This window comes from Meleagris gallopavo, chromosome 12 (genome assembly GCF_905368555.1).
Source record: "Meleagris gallopavo chromosome 12, MGAL_WU_HG_1.1, whole genome shotgun sequence".
Lineage (NCBI taxonomy): Eukaryota > Metazoa > Chordata > Aves > Galliformes > Phasianidae > Meleagris > Meleagris gallopavo.
In genome coordinates this window covers 1,520,486-1,541,455 of record NC_139415.1, presented here as the reverse complement: position 1 = coordinate 1,541,455, position 20,970 = coordinate 1,520,486, and the positions used below count along the sequence as shown (strand labels likewise).

At 43.8% G+C, this 20,970-nt stretch overlaps 1 protein-coding gene across 2 annotated transcripts in view; it reads left to right on the top strand.

The window, feature by feature from the left end:
* Positions 1-20,970, top strand: part of NPTN (neuroplastin) — a 46,475-nt gene that overhangs the window by 19,111 nt on the left and 6,394 nt on the right. For both annotated transcript variants that reach the window (XM_010717167.4, XM_010717166.4), the window contains exons 2-5: positions 4,342-4,513; positions 8,615-8,709; positions 15,647-15,780; positions 16,868-17,141. In XM_010717167.4, coding sequence (XP_010715469.1) covers positions 4,342-4,513; positions 8,615-8,709; positions 15,647-15,780; positions 16,868-17,141 — 675 coding nt within the window. The remainder of the gene's footprint in view (positions 1-4,341; positions 4,514-8,614; positions 8,710-15,646; positions 15,781-16,867; positions 17,142-20,970) is intronic.

The window sequence follows — 20,970 nt, the reverse complement described above, 5'->3', positions numbered from 1 at the left end:
TGTTGTGCTTTTTCTCTAAAAGTCACGTTAACAGCTGTTATTGTAGACTGCTAATGTCTGATCTGACTGTTTTCTGTACCTCGTTGCTTTGTTCTTTATAAGATCTTTTGTTTTCTGCTGCTCTGTCACTGCGTTTCTGCTGCCCCTCCCTCTAGCTGGGTTTGTCAAGTCGCCCATGTCAGAAACTAAGCTCACGGGGGACGCCTTTGAACTGTACTGTGATGTGGTTGGGAATCCCACTCCAGAGATCCAGTGGTGGTATGCTGAAGTCAACCGGGCTGAGTCTTTCAAACAGCTGTGGGATGGCGCTCGGAAGCGCCGTGTCACCATTAACACCGCCTACGGGGCGAACGGGGTGAGTGTGCTGAGAATAACCCGCCTTACCCTGGAAGACTCTGGGACTTACGAGTGCAGGGCCAGCAACGATCCCAGGAGGAATGACTTGAGGCAAAATCCCTCCATAACGTGGATTCGAGCCCAGGCTACTATAAGCGTCCTTCAGAGTGAGTTCGGCACCCCACAGTAGTGGTACTGTAGTATCTAGAGGCAGTCTAGTGTCCTTACCCTCCTGATGTCCCCGACCGACCCCCTGCTGCCTTGTCCTGGTGTCTCCAGCCCAAGACTGTTCCTCTGCCTGTAGTGCTGCCACCTGTCTGTCTTCTCCTTAGGATCAAAGAACTTGGGACAATCTGGGGGTGTTTCTCATAGCTTGTGTGTGAAAGCAAGCCTGATGCTGAGTTTGTGCTCCTTCCCTGCCCCTGTTAGTCCTGTAGTAGGTTTCCAGCCACCCTGATGCTAACTTCTCCATGAGTGCCTTTATATTTGATTTCTGTGTTCTTCCCAGGTCTAACTATTGCATTTTCTTTTTAAATTTCTTCTGTTCTCTTGGAATTTCCTCTGAATGCCTTCCTCACGTGATTTTGGTTGCTTCTGTAGAGATCCTTCCCTTTTCGTTGTGTATGACTTCTAAATGTTTAGATTTTTCCATGAAGTCGTGGTGTTTCTTTTCATTTCTAAACAGCAGCATGTTTTCTGATGAGTTCTCTGATGCAGCAGCACTGAACTTACGCAGCTATTCGTAATGCAGCCTATGAAAGGGGGAAAAAACCCTCCTCCAGTGTTGAAGTAATAACCATTGCTAAACAACTGTCATCTGAGAATGTGACCTTAAGGAGGGGAAAGCTTGCAAAAGCAGAGAATGTAGTAGACACCATCGCTTTTTGATGCCTATAGTTCCAAGTCCTTTCAGCCTTTGGCTGGCTTTTAAAGCAAGAGCAAGATTAGAGTGGAAATTTATATCATGAGAACTGGTATAGAAGAACTGACTTTGATTTTGTGTAGGGTGATAGATGATAATTCTTGTTTGCTAACGAGGTAAAGCAAATGCGTAATGAGTTAAAGGCAGAGCAACTTAAATCTGCAACGTGGGCTTGGATCAGAGACCCCTCTGGGAAGTGGAAACAACATCCATGCACATGGAAAAATGGACAGCCAACCCAATGGGTGTACTTGAAAAATGGAAATGGCATTGGGTTGTTGAGCTGAAACGCACCCAGCTTCAGTCCCAGTGCTTGCTCCCTCTGTCGTCCTTTGAGGAGCAGGTCCTGAAGGACTTAGGTCTACAGACTGCTTGCATTGCCTCCAGTAGCAAGAGCTGAGTACATTTAGGAAATGATACTGCCTTAAGACAAAGCTCGAAACAACTTGTCTTGCAGGAAGTAGCATCTCCTGGAATGCCCCTTCACTAAAACCCTTAGTTCCCCTTGCACGTGGCCAGTCCTGCTGCCTGTTCTCCTCTTGCTGTAGTCCAGTCAGCTCTAGCAACTTGCAGAGGGAGCAGATCCTTTTCATATCACACGTCAGTGATGGTGGCCACGTCACTTGGGAGTGAATTGCTGTGAAGATGTCTCCATATGGAAAGTGGGTTTTTCCTCTCTCAGGCCATTGAAATTAACCCAGTCTGGGGACTGAAGGCTAACCTCTCATCTTCCTCCCCAGTTCGTGCCATCTCCTTGCATCGGGTGCTGCTAATTCTGGAGTGTGTATGGTGACTTCATTGCTAAGTGCCTTGTGACTGGGATAATTATTCCAATTCTGTGTTTTATTCACGCTTACGTGTGGGGGAAAAAGTATTGAACTGAATATTTTAATGCTTTTGCTCTGTGCCATTTTATGTTAAGAGCTGTGATCTGTTGTTTGGGAGGCAGAACGCTTTGACATGAAACTCCTGTGCGTCCCTGCTGGAAACGGATAAGGGGAGAAGCTGGCTTCCAAGCAGATGGGGAACATCGTATCTGACACTGCCCAGAATGTCTCAGCAGCTGTACTCTGTGTGAACACAACCTGCCTCTGAGACAGGGATTTTGGCTAACCAGTGCTGGCATTTCAGCTGATGGTGCCTGGTTTGCTGTTGGCCCTGTTTGACACCAGCACCATAGAAAGAGAATGTCAACTGGATCAAAAGAGCAGAGAAGTCAAGTGCAACTTAGTTTTGGAAGTTAGCACTCAAGAGCTAGATCTGGCTTCAATCTCATTACTAATTTGGATAATGAATTTCACTTATGGGTTGTTTTACAACAGATCTTACGTAAAACAAGCAGTGCAAATGATAGATGTGTGAAAATCTTGCATCTTGTTCTTTCAGTTTGTCATCTTTGGTTGTCCCAGTAATATTCTATGTGTACTTTGTCTTACAGAACTAAATGAAGTTAGAACTGCCTGAGTGCTTTCATTTATTACTTCGTGTATTGAACTAAAATAATATCAATGCAGATGTAGATCTACATCTTTTACCTGCATTGATATTATTTTAGTTCAATACACATTGAACTAAATGATGCATTTGACTTCAGTCATCTTTCACGTTTCAGAAAATTGTGACTTATCTGTGAGAAGTGTCAGGGGAAAAAAAAACAAACAACACACCTACAGTACCTGCAGATTTTGCACAGATAAATGGGAGTTGTAATTTAAATGGCTGTGAAAAGGAGATCTGTGGCCTACCTACTGAAACGAGGAGGAAGGGATGTACGGGGCTTCCAAATGGCTCTGTCAGGTTTTCAGAAGGCGGGCACTTTTTATGCCTGCCTCTCTGGGCAATAATCAAAGCACTGTGTTGGATAAATGGACGGTTAATGCAATGAAAAATACTCTGTTTTTTGACAGGACTGTTTCTTTCCCCTCATCACTCCATTAAATAACTTGTTTTCCAAGTACTTGGCAGATGAGTATCCAGAAGGCTGCATGGGTATGACTAAATTTGTATTCCAGGTATCTTATGGCAAGACAAAGGAAAAAATTAATTTAAAAAAAAAAAAATCCCTTGCTGACATGCAGAAATCACTGAAATGTTCATTAGTGACCAACTTCTTCACCTTGCACTTTGCTGACCCAGCTGCAGAGCAGGAGGCTCTTGCCTCATTAACAAGGTATTTTCAGGTATTTTCATTTATCTCCCTAAAGCTCTCTCATTCTCTTTTTTTTTTTTTTTTTTTAAGTGAATGCCTGAAACTGTGAGCCCTGCACCTGCTGTAGCCAGCAAAGAATGCCACGTGTGTGGTCTCATTATGAAATGTTTACGGTTCAGGTTGCTTTAAAAACCTGACTCCAGTTTTAACTTAGTGTGTATTCCTGTATTTTATTCTTAAGCATTAAGACCTATTTTCAGCTGGTTTTCTTCAGACTTATGTCTTATTCAGTGGATGTGTGGTCTCATTCCACATACAGGAGAAGCTGCTCTGCATCTCTTAAGCTTAATCAAATGTAACTTTGCTCACTTGCTCTGTAAGGCTTTGTAGTAGCTGGGCAATGCTTGTATCTGGTGTGGGAAGATGGGCAGGTGCAGACAGCAAAGATTCCTTAGGTAGCCATCAGTGTTTCTTATTAGTGAAATATTACTCAGAAGATGTGCCTTGGAGGGCTGTTATCTGTAGAAAATGGTCTTGTTTTAAATCTCAGCACAAGCAGAGGCCGAGTAGTAGCCAGATTGAAGATGCTTGAAATGTCTGATTTCTTATGTGTGTACTGTTGGGATGTATATTTACCTGTCTTATGTTCAGCAGTGTGTAGAAATGATTGAGTTGCACTGAAATCTGTAGCGATGTTACCAACTAAAATGAATATTTTTTTTCTTTTCCCATATAGGGGAGCTGATCCGTAAGGTGTTGGCTTTGCTTTGGTGGTCAGATGTTTTATCGTGACTTTCTTGGTGTCTCCCAGATTAGTGCATTGACGTTCCTTGTGTAGTCTCTTTTCCTTTCCCTTTCCCCCTTTGAATTTTAGACTAGTGTGGTACATCTGCCAGCGAAGATTTCTTGCTACTTAATGCATCATTTTTTTCAGAGCCGAGGATCAATGCCAGCGAGGACGTAACCATCCAAGTGTATGGTCAGGCTGCCATCACATTACAGTGTAACCTCACCACCAGTCCCAGCCCCCTCTCTGCCAGCTACTGGGTGAAGAATGGAGAAGAGATTCCTGGCACTAGAAAAATCTCAAACACTACAGAATATAAGTAAGTCTCCTTGAGAAAAATCTTGTTTGTTATGTTGGAGGATGTCAAAATCGGTAGAGTTGCAGCTTTGGAGTAGCTGTTGGGATGCTGGGTGCCTGTCTCAGTGTCCCAGTGGTCACACAGATCTGTGTTAAGGGCTTGACAAAAAGTGTGTTTGAATAGTGTTGGAATAACACAGCTGTCCTGTCTGGGTCACATAAATATAGCATCAAGTAGACTCAGTGGACTTTGTTATTATAGACTCATTTCACTCTAAACTCCTCTATTTCTTTTCTGGGTTATCTTTTAACACATGGACAAGTGCAAACACCAAGTCTAGCTTTCCTTCCCTCCCAGTATGTTGTGCTCTTATCTCTGTCCTCCTTATATCTACATGAAGATAAATTTTCAGCTGTGCACTCCAGCTGTACAGGAATAAATCACTGCAGTAGCAGTCAGCTGGTTTAGTCATTTTCTGACCTTGGAATGTGAGGAACTGTTCTCTGAGTGTTGTCAGAGCAGTACTTTGAAATGATACCAAATCTTGACTAAACTAGCAGAGCTCTATCACATGCTTCATGTCAGTATATCTGTATTTTCAGCATTAATATGTTCCACGTGTGTGTGTGTGTGTGCTCCAGATTTGTCTCTACTTCCCATCTAAGGGTGTGGAGGAGAACAGAATGTATATGGCCAGCTCTTCCATCCCTCTGTAGCTTGCATCGAACAGAAATCCTTCCAGGGTTTCTGCATTCCTGCAGTAGTACTTTCTAGCCATGGAGCTGGTGAGAGCACACAGAACATGTTCAGTGATGCCATCAGAGATCTGTTCTGTGCGTCTGATTTCCTTGCTTTTTTTCCCTCCCAAGCTTTCATTTCCTTCTCTTAGAGCTAGAATGGGTCTCAAGCTCAACCTTCTGTTCAGTGCTAAGCTAAATTGGGAAGCACTTAGGGAACATCTTAACCACCTGTGGTATTTCTCTTTAGAGAAACAAGACCAGTTTTGAGACTCCTATTTAGCTGTTATAAGCAGCAGCAAGAGGAGCAGGGTAAGGCCTGCTGCATTACAGCGCATCTGCTGTACCGTGCCTTGTCTGCTTGTGCACTCCCCTGGCTTCTCCATCTTTGCCACAGTTCTCTGGGCTCTTTACTGCACAAATGGCACAGAATTAAGAAATATCAAAGGTTCTCACTGCCTTGCCAAAGTGAAAATTCACCACAAAATTATGGAAGTTGTACTTGATTTTGAGCAAGCTGTGTTCATGCTGTTCCTTTTTACGTTTCTCTACACCCACCTGCATTATTTATTCAGTTTTTGCAGTTAAATACCCTAGTTCTGTAAATAGATGCTGTTAGATGCATAACCACGTACTCAGTATGACGTTTAGTGCTGCATCTGAGATTGAAAGGCTTTGCTTTATCTGGAGTTTAACTTGATGAGCAGCCTTATACAAAAGCACCAGCTGGAATGATGAAAAAGGCACATTGCATCAGGATTATGGAAACTCACAGGTTGCCAGAAACTACCTATCAAGGTTAACTTCTCTAAAATCTGTTCCAAGCTGGGGTTTGTTTTTTTTTTTTTCCTTCTGAATTTCTGTGTCAAGCAAAATTATTTGGAGTTTTCAATTCCTGAAGGAGTAGTAAGGTGAGCAGACTTGAGAAAGCCTCCCTGTTCTCAGTGGGTGAAAAGCCTGGTAGAGCAACCAGGGGCAGCTTGAGAATTTGGTAAATTAATGTTCAAAATGTAATCCTGAATTCCTCCTCTTTTTTAGTTTGCTTTACTGCATGTTGTGTTTTGAGGCTTTCTGTATCCTTTCTGAGCTGCATTTGATGTGTTCATGAACTTCTAGTTTGCTTTGTTTGTTTTTCAGATCCAGAAATACCAAATTATATAAGTGGATTAATGGAAACAGTGTCAAAATAGTAACAGTTCAGAGGTTATTTGACTTGAGCATTTACTCCATAATTAATTGCTTACGTTAGATTTCATTTCCTTTTAAAAACAGGTTTTGATTCTTGGTGTTTCAGTCACTAATATCTGTTGGTTTGCTATATATATATATATAATTTAGTTAGTTAGTACTTGAAGTTCAGTGCTGTTTGTGAAGCAGAAAGTCTCAGAATCTGTAGGTTAAACTACCCACCTCAAAGGTCCTGCTGCACAGAACAGCAGAAAGCACCTCTTTCCTGATTCTTCATTCAGAATTGATAAAGCTGCTCTTGTTGGGTGGCAGCTACAGCAGGAAAGCCCAGATTTAAGTGTAGCTTTTAATTAACAATGAAAAAATGAGTAAGAATCAACTGTGGAGCGTTCTTTTAAACAGTGGGAAGCATCTGGAAGTGGTTCTGGTCATCCTGTGCTTTAATTCTAGAAAATGCTCTTCATCTGTGTACTTAGGAGGAGTGAAGTGGTGACTTCTTTCTTCATCAGTTAATTCAGGGTTGGGTAACAGATTGTAGAGTTAAACTGAATAAAATGTGTATTTGCTGTCTGCTGAAACGTTCATGAAAAGCTGGGCTCTTCCTGGAGCCGCAGGGCAGGGGGAAGCTGTTGGCTAAACACACTTGTTTCAGGCTCTTGTCTGTCTTGAAAAGTTTGCAGCTGCATCAGTTTACACTTGTAGCAATGCCATAAATCAATAAAGCTGTTCTGGGGGCTGCATCATTTCACCCTTCATAACGAAGTCTATGTAGAACAACAACAAACGTTGTTTCTCATCACTTCTTAAAAATTGACTAAAAAATGGTGACCAGAGTGCACTTCCTTAAATGTTAGAGCCTTTGACAGTTACAGAAATGAGGAGTTCTCTGCGTTCTGCCTCGAGCTTTAGGACAGCTTCATGCTGGAAATCTGCAGGTAGGTTTGTCCCATAGCAGCTGGGTGAGGACTTTGCCACCCTTAGCCAGCAGTGTCAGCGTGTGCTGCTGTTCAGAGCCAGTGCTTTTCCAGCCCAGCTGCCAGCTAAATTGCACTTATGGCTTTGATGTTAGATCATTCTTTATCACCAAGATAATCTTTTTTAACTCTGGAAAGTGGGTATTACTTTTATCTGAAAGGCATAAAGTTTGTAACTTTACATTTCCACTGATGACTCTGGAAAGTAAGTGCTGTAAAAGCAGTGGAGACTTGAGTGAAAGCACAGTGTCAGACTGGGCAGCTTTTTCCATGTGACTAAGCAGTTTCCATGTGTAATTAAATTCTTTTGCTACAGTGCTCTTCTCCAGGATTTTTGTTCATCTGTGTCCTTTTCACTTAATGTTTTTTTTCTTAAAGCCTTTTGGATCACTGGGGAGAACTGCAACAATATTTTGTTTATTCATTATGGAGATGTAGGCTCTGTGTCACTTCACAGTGTGTTTCCATACTCCAGGATGTCTACTGTCAATAAAACTTGAACATACACGTAGAGCTTTGAAGTAATTCATTTCCACAAGCTTTTCAAAGGCCAACAAAAGATGGTGAACTGGAAGTTAGCATCATTTCAGGAATAAATTTTACTTTCTCATTTGTTGCAGCTACAGTTTTCTTATGGTTGGCTTACATCTGTTTTTACCTCTGCTTGCTGTTATTGCACAGACCTTTCCTAATTTTCTAAATGGCATTAGATTGCTCTTTAGCACCTTGCCTCATGAGCTGACCAGCTTTTGCAGAATATTCCATACCTACTTTGGCTCAGGGAAAACTATTAATGGAGCAGTCCCCTATCTGCTATTAAAAAAGAATGACGTGAGATGACGACGTGCTTTGGTTGTTTTCTAGTTTATCTAGTTGGATGTGCAACAGTTCTTTTCAATGCAGGTAGAGAAATGTGACTTTCTGCCTATTTTCCATGCAGGCTGTAGTGAGTAATGATCGGAGTCCTTTGCTTTCAAACCAAATGCAGTTTCTCCAGCTCAGTTGGCACTGGCTTTCCAGGCTACAGCTCACCCTTTTTCAAGGTGAAAGACAGTTATTTTGAACAGACACATCTCTGCAGCACATAAAATAAATTGAATTTAATAGCTGTAATTTGTTAAAAGGTTAAACTGTGTGTGTGGGGGGGAGCATTCTTATCCTGTTCATGTTTGGTTGCTGACATGGTGTCTAACATAGCTCATGTGTTCTCTCCCTGTCTGCAGGATTTTGAAGCCCAGAGCAGAAGAGTCAGGGGAATACTTGTGCGTGTTTGTGTTTTCAAACTCTCCTGTAGCCAACGCCACTATAGAAGTGAGAGGTACCTTTTTTATTGTTGTTGTTTTCTTTTGTCTCCTCTCCCTAAAAGAGAAATGCTTTCACTGCCTCTGGCACTCGGTGTCTGTACAAGAGGACTGACTTTGTCCTTCCTTGCAAAAACAAATCTGTATGCAATCTTTGGTTATAATTTCAGAGGAAGTCTTGCAGAAAATCCCAGAGGTAAGATCTTACCATACAGAAATATGAACGTTGCTCTCATGGAGGGCACTGAGATACCTTCCAGTTTATGCTTCTGTGCTCCTTTGGCAATTCTGGCTATTAGGAAAGAGCGTGCCTGCCCAGCAGGACAAGGAGATGTCTCTCCACGAGCACAGACAGCTAGTTGTGCCTTCCTTCCTGTTTCTAACGGTGAATGAGGCCTCCTGAGTGAATTCAGTGTGCTTTGAATTTGTCTGCTCCAGAATGGAGAAAAAGTAAGAACCAGCATCTCACACGTGGCAGCTTGGATCTGGTGTATTGTAGGCTTTTGTCTAGAGACTATTTCAACTGCTGGGGAAGCCTAAGTGCCAGTTTGGACAGATGCCCTATACCAGGTTGGGGTTTTCATGTTTTTTTTTTTTTTTTTTTTTTTTTTCTTTTTTTTTTTTCTTCTGTATGCTGGTACTCTTCTGAAATCCTCAGGGCCTTAAAATTGTGGCTAGAAAGTAGAGTGAAGGAATCTTGGGTCAGATGTGCTCTTTGCACCAACAAAAGAACAATGTCTCAGATGTAAAAAAAAAAAAAAAAAAAAAAAAAAAAAAAGTGGGACAGAGTGAAGATAGTGATGTTCTGTACAGTGTTAAATTGCTGTTCAGTTTGTTCATCGAATAACTGTGGGAATTGCTGGACAACATTGTGGCTGTGGTCACTGCAGTGCAGTCAGTGGTTGTGTTCCTCTTAACGTCCTCTGGTGAGATGGAATTGATGTATTATGGCAGCACTGTTAGCCAAAGACAGATGGGATCAATCAAAAACTTGATTAAAAGTTCTTGCAACCAGCCTGTGTGTGTCTGGGGTTACACTAATGCTTGTTTTACGATGTACTGTAAATTTGTTTGGAATTTAAATGAGCGCTACTTACCATCTTCATTACATCTCCAGCTCAGACATAGAGATTCCTCTGTGCTGTTGGAACAGCTGTGGTGGGACACCTTTTCCCTGGGAGATTCTGGTGCCTCGTTGAGTACTGCATGGGCAGGTTCCTGAATGCAGTGTAAGGAAGTGGGACTAATTCAGCAGTCTGTGCAAAACGACCATGCACAGTAATATTATGAATCTCTTGGGAAATAAAGTCTCCTGAACTATACAAACAGTTTCCTCGGGAAGATAAATATTGCCACATAAATAAGCAATCCAATTGATGTTGCACCAAGAAAAGCTTGCTGACTTCCTATCTTGATTTTAAAATGCTTTTTAATGATCTCGCATATAATAATCTTTCACACTATAGCCAGCATGGTGCAATAGCTCTGCCAAGAAGAAGAAAATCTAGAATACGCATTCTTGTGGAAGTGCTGCAAGTTGCAGTTGGCCTAAGAAGGGTTGGGCATGTGACTTTTTTTTTTTCTTTTTGCATTCTGCTCTTGCGCTGTCACTGCTGAATCTTTGAATATCTTAATTAAGATCTTGGTTCTTTCTGCCTTCTCTAGGCTGCTTTCAAGAGTGACAAACTGTTTCCAGAGTCAGGAAGCACAGCTTTGATAATGGATTGAATAAGACCCGTTCCAGCTTTGTATAATCTGTCAAAAGACCTTTTGGAAACCTTTGGTTTAAGGCTTCTCTGCTGTCCAGTGGCAGAGAGGTTTATGCAGGGACAGGGGATTGAAGATTCTAGAAAGAAAAGCCAATATATCTGATTGAACTGCTGGCGGTAAGGGCAGGAGGAGAATGATAATTAATCCTCCTAACCACTTTTCACAGGTAATTTATGTTTAAATACAAATGAGTAATCATCAGTTAAAAGTTAATGAGCACCACCCTGGAGGCATCACACCTGCAGCTTTGTTCAGCAGCTGAAACTCAGGGCCTTGGTAACGCTGTTCTCCAGCTCCTCCTTACAGCATCAAGAGTGTTCCTCCTTGGCAGAAGAGTGGAGGTTGTCTGAAGTGAGCAATGCCTTCCTGAGGTTTCTAAGCAACTTGGAAACTGGTGTTATATTGGTAAACTGGAAGTGTCTTTGTTGTCTAACTTGTGTTACATGGAGGTTTGGTGTAGCTATACACTGAGATTGCCTTTACAAAGCTCACTTTAACTCGTGCTTTAATCTTCCTGCAGTCCTAGCACTGCAGGTAAATTTATTATGCTTAGAGAGTATACTTCTAAGTTACTGTACCTGGAAGAGCCATGCAGCTAAACGTACAAGGGATCAGAATTATTCTCTTGGTTACAAAAGTCTGAATAATAGCCATCACAGTTGAAAGGCTTTTCTCCCATTCTGCAGAGGAGGTGTTCCTTACGATTCTTGCAGGTGGGTATAAATGTTTTGTGCGTTCTGCTAAAGCAGTTCTAGTTACCAAATCAAACTGATGTTCATACTACTTGATGCATGGAGATGCTAACTGTTGTTCACTGAGGCACGTGTAATGTGTAAGTGATGCACAAATCTTGTTGGGCTGTGCAGATGCTGTAATTTAATGCTTATCTGCATGTGTGGCCCTTAGAAGCGTTTGTGGACAAGCAGTTATAGACAAATTTGTTCACTTAATTGCTGCTTGTAATTGTATTGAAGTTCTGATGTGCTGATGCACATAGAAAAGATGGCCCTGAATACAAGAGTGCATGCGGACCAAAATAGTGACTTTTTGACAACTTGAGAACAACTCTAGCAAATGCCTTGCAGCAGATGTAGCCCAGGGTACACCAGTGCCATTTGCCTTTTATGTAATGTTGCCTGTTTTCTTCCTCCATTTTTACAAGTGCTGTGTAGGAAGAGGAGAGCACAGAAACAGGAGCATTGCTGTCTGGATGTAGGCTTCTTAGTTGCTCCCTTTCTACGCAGCGGAAGTACCTGCAGTGCTCATGTAGTGCTGTTGTAATACAGGAGCTCTGCACGCTGGAAGATTGAAAGCAAGCAGTGCAACTCTTGGATGAATTCTCTGCAATCTTACTGCTGTTATCAAGAACCTTGGAGAAGGAGGTGGAAACAAGTTTTTCTTGTTTTCTGATGCTCTGCAAGCTGCCATGTCCGGTACAGCAAAGCAGCAGTGAGAACCAGATGGTGAAGAGCATCCTTCCAGTCCTCTCTGGCTGCCCAGAAGCTGTGCAAGCACCAGAAAAGATATCGATGCAGTATGACTGGTGGATGGCATCTGCCTTCCCGTCCTTTCTTTTTGTGCACCTGGACAGATAGAGCTCTGTTGCTTTTTTTCTTTGTAGGCTTTTCTACCATCGTGATATCGTTCTTCTGGCCTCCTTCCTTCATCCCTTCTTTCTTTTGCACCCTCATCTTCCCTTGTCCCCATTTAGTTGCTATTTCTCAAGAGCAAGAGCTCAGAGCAGTGTGAGAACACAAAACGTACCAGTTTGTCCCAGTGCTTACTGTATCCCCAACTGCAGCTCAGCCAGAGACTCTGGCTTCACACCAACATCTGCATCCAGAATGTGAGCTGTCTGCTTATGCTGTGGCTCTAGCCCAAGCTGCATGTTGGAAAACCACTGGATGTTTCAGCAGCTTTGGAAGCTCTTTGTTTCCTGACTCCTGACTGTCTTAGGAAATCTCTGCAGCAGTTTCACAACACTGTACTAGAAGGGAAGGAAGAAATGGGGCGTTCTGTCAGCACAACTGCATCTTAAAACAGTCATTAAGAGGAAAAGGAAAATGCATGTCACGTTCTCCCATACTGTAGAACTTCTGGTGTCCTTGTTCTCTGCCCGGATTATGAAGGTGGATGTAGGTTTGAATTATAATGCAGAACGAGAAAACTTCCAGACACTTTTTACTAGGTCACCCGTAAGATGTAATAGTTTTTATGTGCAAGAATATTTTTAGGTGCTTTTGTCCTTGCTTTGGTTTTGTCTTTTAGTGGAAAACTTTGAAAGGGTTCTGTTATCTGTTAGGCATGTTAGTCCTCCCTTCTGTTTTAGTAATGCTAGCCATTAATATTTGGAAATCAAGGACTGAAATCCTTGTATATATGAAGAGGTTTGCATTGCATGTCTTGTAGGGGGGGAAAAAAAAACAAAAAACAAGCAACACTTTCAGGTCTATATTAAACTACACCCCTTCTGAAAGTGCTGGTGAGTGCATTTGGTGCCTGTTGTGTAGCTGAAGTTTGAAGGCATGATGTGTACTTCGGCAGAGAAATTCTTTGTGTTGATATTAAAACTGTCAAAAGAGTGCTTATAAAGAGATTACCAGTGTTAAAAATGACTAAGTCTGTAAATAAATATAGGTTTAGTCATTTAAAACACATTTCAGACTTCATTTAGCTTAATGTAGCTCTCTCTGTTTTTGTGCTCTCGTATGCTGCTTCAAACAGGTCCTCTGATTTCCAGTACTGTTTTTTCTCCCAGTTTCATGATGAAAGAATTCAAATCCTTGCTTTCCTTTCATAGGGACATTAGCTTAGTTGCAGTGATGTGGGACCTGGCACAGCACGCTGTGCCCACGTGTGCGTTTTGCTGAATGCTGTTGCATAAAAGCTAAAGTGACATCTAAATCTTTTACAAACAAAATCCGCTTCGTTCTGCACTTTGTGTTACTGGCACTGGAGCAGGATGGTAAAAACCTCGACTAGAAAAGCTTCATAGGAAAAGGTTGCTCTGCTGCTAAATCTGTGATTGAGGTCAGCTGCAGCAATATTTTAAATGCAGTTTGTACAGCAGAAGGCAATTAACCAAACATTTTGATAGAATAAGTACTGGAAATGTCTCAGCTGTAGCTTGAAACCGACTAGCATCAGATGCCCTGAAATATTAATATTCAGTGTAATGCTCCCTTCAGACCGTACAAAAATAGTCCCTGCTCTAGCAGAGCTGGAAATGGCTGCTGTATAACTGTGCCCAGCATGGAAAAGGCACAGTGTGCTCTTGTCACCGATGCTGTCATTAGGATAACCTGGCAAAGATGTCCTCCTCTTAAATAGAATTCTCTCCTGGCTACAGGAGAACGCTGGGTCACCCTGCAGTAGAAGTAATGTGTCCTAGAAAGGTCTCCCTTCTTCGCATAGAAAAAGTGGGCCGGCTGCACCTTGTCCTCTGCACAGCTCTGCTAACAGCACCTTCAGCTGGGAGACAGCAGCAAAAACCCGAGTGCTGTCAAGTGGAGGCTGCGTGGGCCTTCGCTTTAAGCTGGTGAACCCTCTTTCTTCTTTTCCTAATGTAAGGAATTCGGCAGCCCTCAAGTGCTAAATCAGGGGCCGTTGCTTTGTCTCTTATGCTCTGCTTCTGCCAGCCTTCCGTTTTCTCCATCACCCGCAGCCAAGCCAAAGCCATGGGGAAGCCACTGAGCTGACCTAAGCAGAGTGTTGGAAGGGCAGTGCAGCTGCTCACTGCTGCTGGATGTACTGAAGGTGTAATGCAGCACACTTAACCCTAAAGCTGATTGATTTTCTGCTTTGAGATATTTGACATGAAAACTGGTTAGCATCCCCTTGTAACCAGACAATATCTGTCTGTCGCATATATTGGAAATTGTTAGCAAAGACGTTTGCCCATGTGGATCCTTACAGGCCTTGACGACGTACTTCTGTTGCTGTTGTATCACCCTGCAGGAAGATGGTACTATTTCTCCTAAGTACTGAGCATGTGACTTGTCAAACGTTTTCCCAGGGAGCTGTGGTGTAACTTTTGGGAAGGGCACGTCCAGCTGATGCTGCCCAGTTGCACAAGAGATGTTGCTTGTTTTTGCTTTGCGGCAGATCAGAACTGAAATGTTTAACTCTTCTGACTTGTAGCTGAGCTGTTAAGAAGCTGTGATCCCTCCCTAACCCTATCTGTAGGGTTTGCCAGTGGTAAAGGCAACTTTGCCTGAGTAGCCCCTTGGGATAAACTCCGGTGCCCAGGGTCTTTTCCTGGGGCTCTGAGCTTGGACTTTGACTAGATTAACAGATCACACAGCAGGCCACGTGTGGCATAATTAGCAAGCTAGAAAGCGAATGGGCTTTAAAGGTGGTCACAACGGCACAAAGCCATCTGCTTAAGCAAAGGTTCAGGTCGGGCACTGGATTGATCCAGTGTAATCCCTCGTGAGGCATTAGGCTGCAGTGGGCTGCTGCATGGAACCTGCTGCAGGGAACAGAGGGCCGTTATTTATAGACCAATCTGTTGAGAGTACCCTCTGCTGATGGTTAGGGCTGTGGTTTGCTGGTTATAACACTGTAGCCCTTATATACACACACGGTATGTATACAATAGATATTTGCATGTGTGCTGGATCAAACTGTTCTCTTGGGGAGATTTTGACTTTTGCTGCATGGTGCATACCCAGCTGCAGCATCACTGTGAGGCATAGCAGGCATGTTACACATCATGGCATGTTTGTGGCCTACATCTCCAGCTGCGAGGAATAGTGGCCTGATTCAGCTCTCAGAGCTTTGCATTAAGACGGAATTGGTGCAGAGCTCTGACACAACGGGCAGGTTGTAACCAGAATCCCCTACAGCTCTGTTTCAAAGCTGAAGATCCCCATAGAGCCCAGGGGAGATGAGGGTGTTCCTCCTATTCCTGCACTGGGCAGTGGTGCAGCCGTCTCGGTTTTGCGGGGTTTTGGCAGATCACCGAGTTCTGGCATTGAGACTTCTGCCTGAAGGATGTTCCTGCAGATATTCGCTTGAGGTGCTGGTTGGGTAGATGTGGGAATCAGCTTCCCTTCTTTAAGGTGGGCTTGGCGCTGGAAAGGCAGCAGCTCCCAGTCTCTTGTTCTCTGTTCAGAGCAGCTTAAAGTAATTACCTTCTCAGTAAACACCCTGTGAACACAGAGGTTTTGTTTTCTTCTGTAGCTATCCCTGACATCACCGGCCACAAGCGAAGCGAGAATAAAAACGAGGGGCAGGAGGCACTCATGTACTGCAAGTCCGTGGGCTTCCCTCATCCCGAGTGGGTGTGGCGCAAGAAAGTCAACGGAGTGTTTGAGGTAAGAGGCTGGGGGTCTTGGCATGCCTAGTTTTAGGAATTTTAGAAGTTTTATCCTTCCAAGGCCCCCTAATAAGGAACGAAACAACCACCTTGCGTTTGCTACATTCTTTTTCAGTTTTACTCTTGGGCTAGCAAGACTTAATACAAGGTTTTGGCAGTTAGCTCTGTTCAGTGGTCGTATTTCTCCAATGTGGCAATGAGATTGGTGAGCTGGAATTCTGATCAGCAATTGGAATAGCTGAAGAGAAGCTGGAGTCCTTCAGCCTGCCTGTTTTTGTTAGTGTATGACCTGCTGGAGAGCTAGTCATTTGCTCAGTAGATTGGAGGAAAAAAAAAAAAAAAAAAAATACTAAGCAGGTAGTAATGTGAATTCATTGTTCACTGTGAAGTGGGAGCTTACTTTTTCATGGGGCAGTGCAGTATGGGTGACCTGTCCTCTGCTGTGAGTCACCAGAGACCTGGTGCTCTGTAGGCTTCTTCAGACGCTTTCTTTCTGATGAAGTTATCTGATAAGTTCATTCACAGTTAGCTTTCAGGAAGGTCAAACATCTGTACTTTGTCTTTAAACGTATCAAGTCTGGAAGCCTTTTGTTCAAATGTAGAAACAATGTGAGGCCTTGAATTTCCTGTTCTCTGAATGTTCCTAAAATTTGGTATTTTTAACTGCTCTGTCCCCAAATCTGTGAGTAGTACGTGTGAAAACAACACAAATGCAAGACTTTAAGTCCACCATATCTTAAATAATGAGAAAATCTAATGTAATGTAGAATAATCTTAATCTGTGCTGCATTTGTGCTCGCCACCGCTGGCGTTTCCTGGTTGCTGTTGTTAAAGCAGGATAAGATACAGCATGTCAGTCAAGCTGATGTGGTTTTGTGTGTGTGTTTGAAGCACAGTTAATTTTAGGGAGAGGTACAGAATGGATGCCGGTAGCAGGCTCTGCTGTGGTGCTGAAGTATCAACCTCTTTGTCAGAATCCATCGTGTTTCTTCTGGTTTCCATGACGCAGAAATGCAAAGCCTTGGCATTAGAACTCACTAAAGCTCTGTCTCTTCTCTTCTCTTCCACTTCTCTTCTTTTATCAGGACATCAACAACTCTTCTGGAAGATTCTTTATTTCAAATAAAGACAACTACACTGAGCTCAGCATCACGAACCTACAGATCAACGAGGATCCCGGCGAGTACCAGTGCAACGCAACCAACCAGATCGGCTCCACGTCCGTCACAACCATCCTGCGTGTCCGCAGCCACTTGGCTCCTCTCTGGCCCTTCCTGGGGATCCTGGCAGAAATTTTTATCCTCGTTTTCATCATAGTTATTTATGAGAAAAGGAAGCGGCCAGACGAAGTCCCAGACGGTAAGTGTGCTCAAAGCCGCTTGTAAGAGGAGGAAAAAAAGCAAAGCAAACTTACGGAAGCAGAAGCAGAACAGAGTGGGTCTTTGTGGCAGGAAGGATCATCAGCACAGTTCTTTCAGCTCTGAGCTCTTTGCCTTCATCTGCTCACTCTCCAAACACTAAACCCAGTAAGTGGAGAGGGTCTCCCAGACCTTGGACTGTGGGAGGGGAGGGGAATAACAACAGTATTTGTGAAGTATTTTGTTGCACGAGGTGGCTTTAGTGCCCCTGTCTCTTTCTCGCTGTAATCCTTCATGTCAGTCCCACAGAGCATGGGGCAGCATGGGGAGACGTGGAAATGCTCTGATCCCTGGTGGTGCCTGGGTCAGACACTGGGCAGGTTTTGGGAGGAAACATGGCACTGCAAGGGATTGGGACCACAGATGTTTAAAAAAAAAAAGTCACATTTTCAAGGGGGTGGGTGGGGAGGTGGGAGGTAGGGCTCTTATTTTAGTGTGTAACTGAATTAGTAATGTATTTAAGGAATGCTCTGGAAACTACTGAGTTATATTTTCTTAAGATTAGCTTATTAGGTTCGGTAACAGTGATTAGCTGCAACTTCTTTGTGTACCAAACAGCCTGTTTTATCTTTTGAGCTTCTTCTGCATATCTTCCTTGGGGAAAAAGAGGCAGTTTGAAGCTAAAATGAGTATTTGAAAGAACCTCTTTGACAAAAATGCTTTCAAGTGACACCTAGTTGCTTACTACAGTGTTTATCAAGAAAACTTACCGAGGAATCCTTGTGAGAAACAGCTGGTAATGCCATCTTGCTTGCTGTAGGAACATGATGTGTCCAAATGAAGGAGCAGGTGCTGCAGTGGGGAACACGCTGAGTCAGTGCGGGGAAGCACTGAGTCATTGGGCTTTTCCTGGGTTGGACAAGCCCTGCAGCACCACAGATAGCTTCCAAAGGCAGCTGTGCTGTAGCTTGTGCAGCAGTGACTCGCTGTTGGGTTGCACAAGGGCTCAGGAGCAGCGCAGCAAGACGTTTGCCTTTTGGGATGAAACAGTGATCTGCTGCTTGTCGAGCTTGGGAAAAACAACGTCGCTGTTCCCAAGTTGTGTTTTAGCGAATGGAAAAAGAAATCTTACAAATAATAAATGCTCATACTTCGGCTGAGGCTTGGATCACTTCCATAGCTGATTTAAAAAAAAAAAAAAAAAAATTCTCACATAGTGCATACCTAGAGGAAAGTAGCTTTTATCTTAACCACCTTGGTGGCATCTACTGATACTTCTTACAGAGCATGCATTGAGACTGTTCCCAGGTGTGTAGCCAGCAACATTTAAACCGTGTAGTGCATGTACCTCTGCTACTAACAGCTTTGTGGTTGCTGAGGGGGTTTCTATGGCCAGCAGTCTGTCCTTAAAGAGGCTCTCAACCAGCCCAGAAAACTTGACATGTATTTCAGAGAAGCACTTAAATGTCCTCTTGTGCTTCTCTTGCTCTGCCATTTTGTCCTGACTTTTGTGTCAGGATGGCTGGGGAGAATCCTGCCTCATTTTTTTGGTGGCTGTTGGTAGTTCCCTGAGTTTCACAAACTGACACTTGGAGAAGTTTCACTAGGACTGAAACAAAGCATCAGTGATTGTGAATTAATATGGAAATCCTTACTGTAAGCAGCATAAACTGGCCTTAATCCAGTAGAAATTGGCTTTGACTCGACCAGATTGCAACGCAATGAGCGTGTTAGGGCAATTAAGCCTCACTAAGAGGTGAAGCATGCACTGGGGTTCGTTACGGGCTCAGTTCTGTGCTAAAGTTTTCCTGGCTGGTCTGACTGCTCTCTGGACACCTGAAGAACTCCGGGCTCATCATCTCTGATGGAGGTGTCCCAGATGATGGGCCAGGTAACTGAGGTCACTGACTTTGCTTGCTCAGTTGGCTGTTATTTGAAAGGCAGCTCAGCTGGAGTCCTGGAGAGCAATGATGCTCTGGGGTGCCCATCTGTTTTCTCTGCCCACTGTCTTGGAGGACAAAATTCAGTGCTGAATATCACAGTCCATGTGTTAGGTTTGCTTGGATGGAGAGAGAAAATCGGCATAAAACCTCAACTAAAAAACTATCTTAAGTCCTGTATTTGGTTGGACACTCTTGCACTTCAATGTGTTTGAAGCATTCTGTGATACTGTGGTGGGAAACACCCTAGAAGCCAGGGCATTTTATGACTGCCTGTGTGAGAAATCATTGATAGTCAGCTGATTTCCACACTTGAGGAATAACCTAAGTAAAACACTCATGTCACTTACTTTAAGAACATTGTTACGAAATGCCAAAGTTAATGTTTGAATGCAGTGGTGCTGTCTGGAATTGGAACTCGGCGTTTCCAAACCAGTGTGCCTGCCTCTGCATGCTGCAGTGAGCAGTGGCAGTACTGCCAAGGAGCAGCTGATGGGGTGCCCAACAATATGAATTAGATGCTTGTCTGAACGTCACGTTACGTAGCATAAACATAATTTGGCAGCTGCTGTCATCTCTTTTCCTTTCTCTCAGATTCCAAATGTTAAGTCTCTCTAGAAAGGAAATGTCTCCTGTGTCCGGCTGGGCTTTTCACTGAGAATCCTTTGATTCGGCCCCTCTCTTCCTTCTGCAGTGGTCACTTATAAATGGCGTTCTAAGAACATCTTAAGAAGTTATAGTTTTGGAGAAAAGCAGTGATGAAAAGCAGCACATTCCTCTGAATAAGGGAAAACTAAAGCAAATCTGGATGATGTGCCCAAGGGACTTTGGATAACTGATGCCGAGCAGAAGTGCCTAGTTCTTGGTGGGGGGTGTGGCTGCTTGGAGAATAACCTTCTCTCTGTCCCAGAAGGTGCCTGGGGTGCTTTCCAGAGCTCTTGGGAACTCTACCTGCCCAGCCCAAATAGAATCAATGGAATTAATTCCCTCATCACTGTGTTCCACAGACTTGAAAGTTACCTGTGGCCACGCAGCATCGCCACCTCCCTCAGGTGGTACGGTGCTGGGCACCTGGTGACACCTGGGGCACTTCTCAGCTTACAGCACAGCTGCAGGGTGAGGCTGCTCAGGTTTCAGAGCCGTGCAGGAGCTGTGGCCTCCATCATAAGCACTGCCATGCCCCAGGAGCAAGGACAGTCCTTTAACTTTGGCATTTCCTGACTGCAGTTTTTGCATGAACCTTGCTTTTTGTGTTTGGTTTAATTGCTTTTCATGCCATAGAACAGGGCTGCTTGATAGCTCTTTTGCTGATACTTCCTCCTTCACATAATTCAGATGTCTATTTCTTTGGATGCTGCTGCGTAGCAGGAAAAGAAGTTCTGCACCCATGACATCTGTGCAGTGCAGAGATGGCAGTAGTGGGTGCCCAGTGCAGCTCTGTGCCTGTGTGCCTGCAGAGTGGGGGCTTTTCTGTCTTTGTGGGTGAAGGGTGGCTGCAGTCAGCATCTGGCATTCAAATTATGTGCTGCAAGGAGGAACGGATGGGAGATTGCGCTTCAATTTCTGCCTCACTTCAGAATGAGGGTTTTGACCTGCAGACCACGTGCCATTTCTGGAGAGCAGCTAGGTTTGGTACCGTCGGGGTGGGTGGGTGACATGCAGCTTCCAGGGGCTTTTGGTGCTGAGAGCTGCATGACCGTGGCATGCTGAGGCCAGAGGTGCTGGCGTTCACTGCATGCAGATGGGGACCACGCACAGAGGGGACCGTTTGAGCAGGGGACTGCTGATGCATTTTGCTCAGCTTGCAAGTTGCTTGGACTTCCTTTGGCAACCAAAGGGAGTAAATAGCTTTTTCTTCCTCTGGTATAGCATAAGCTGCTTATTTTTGAT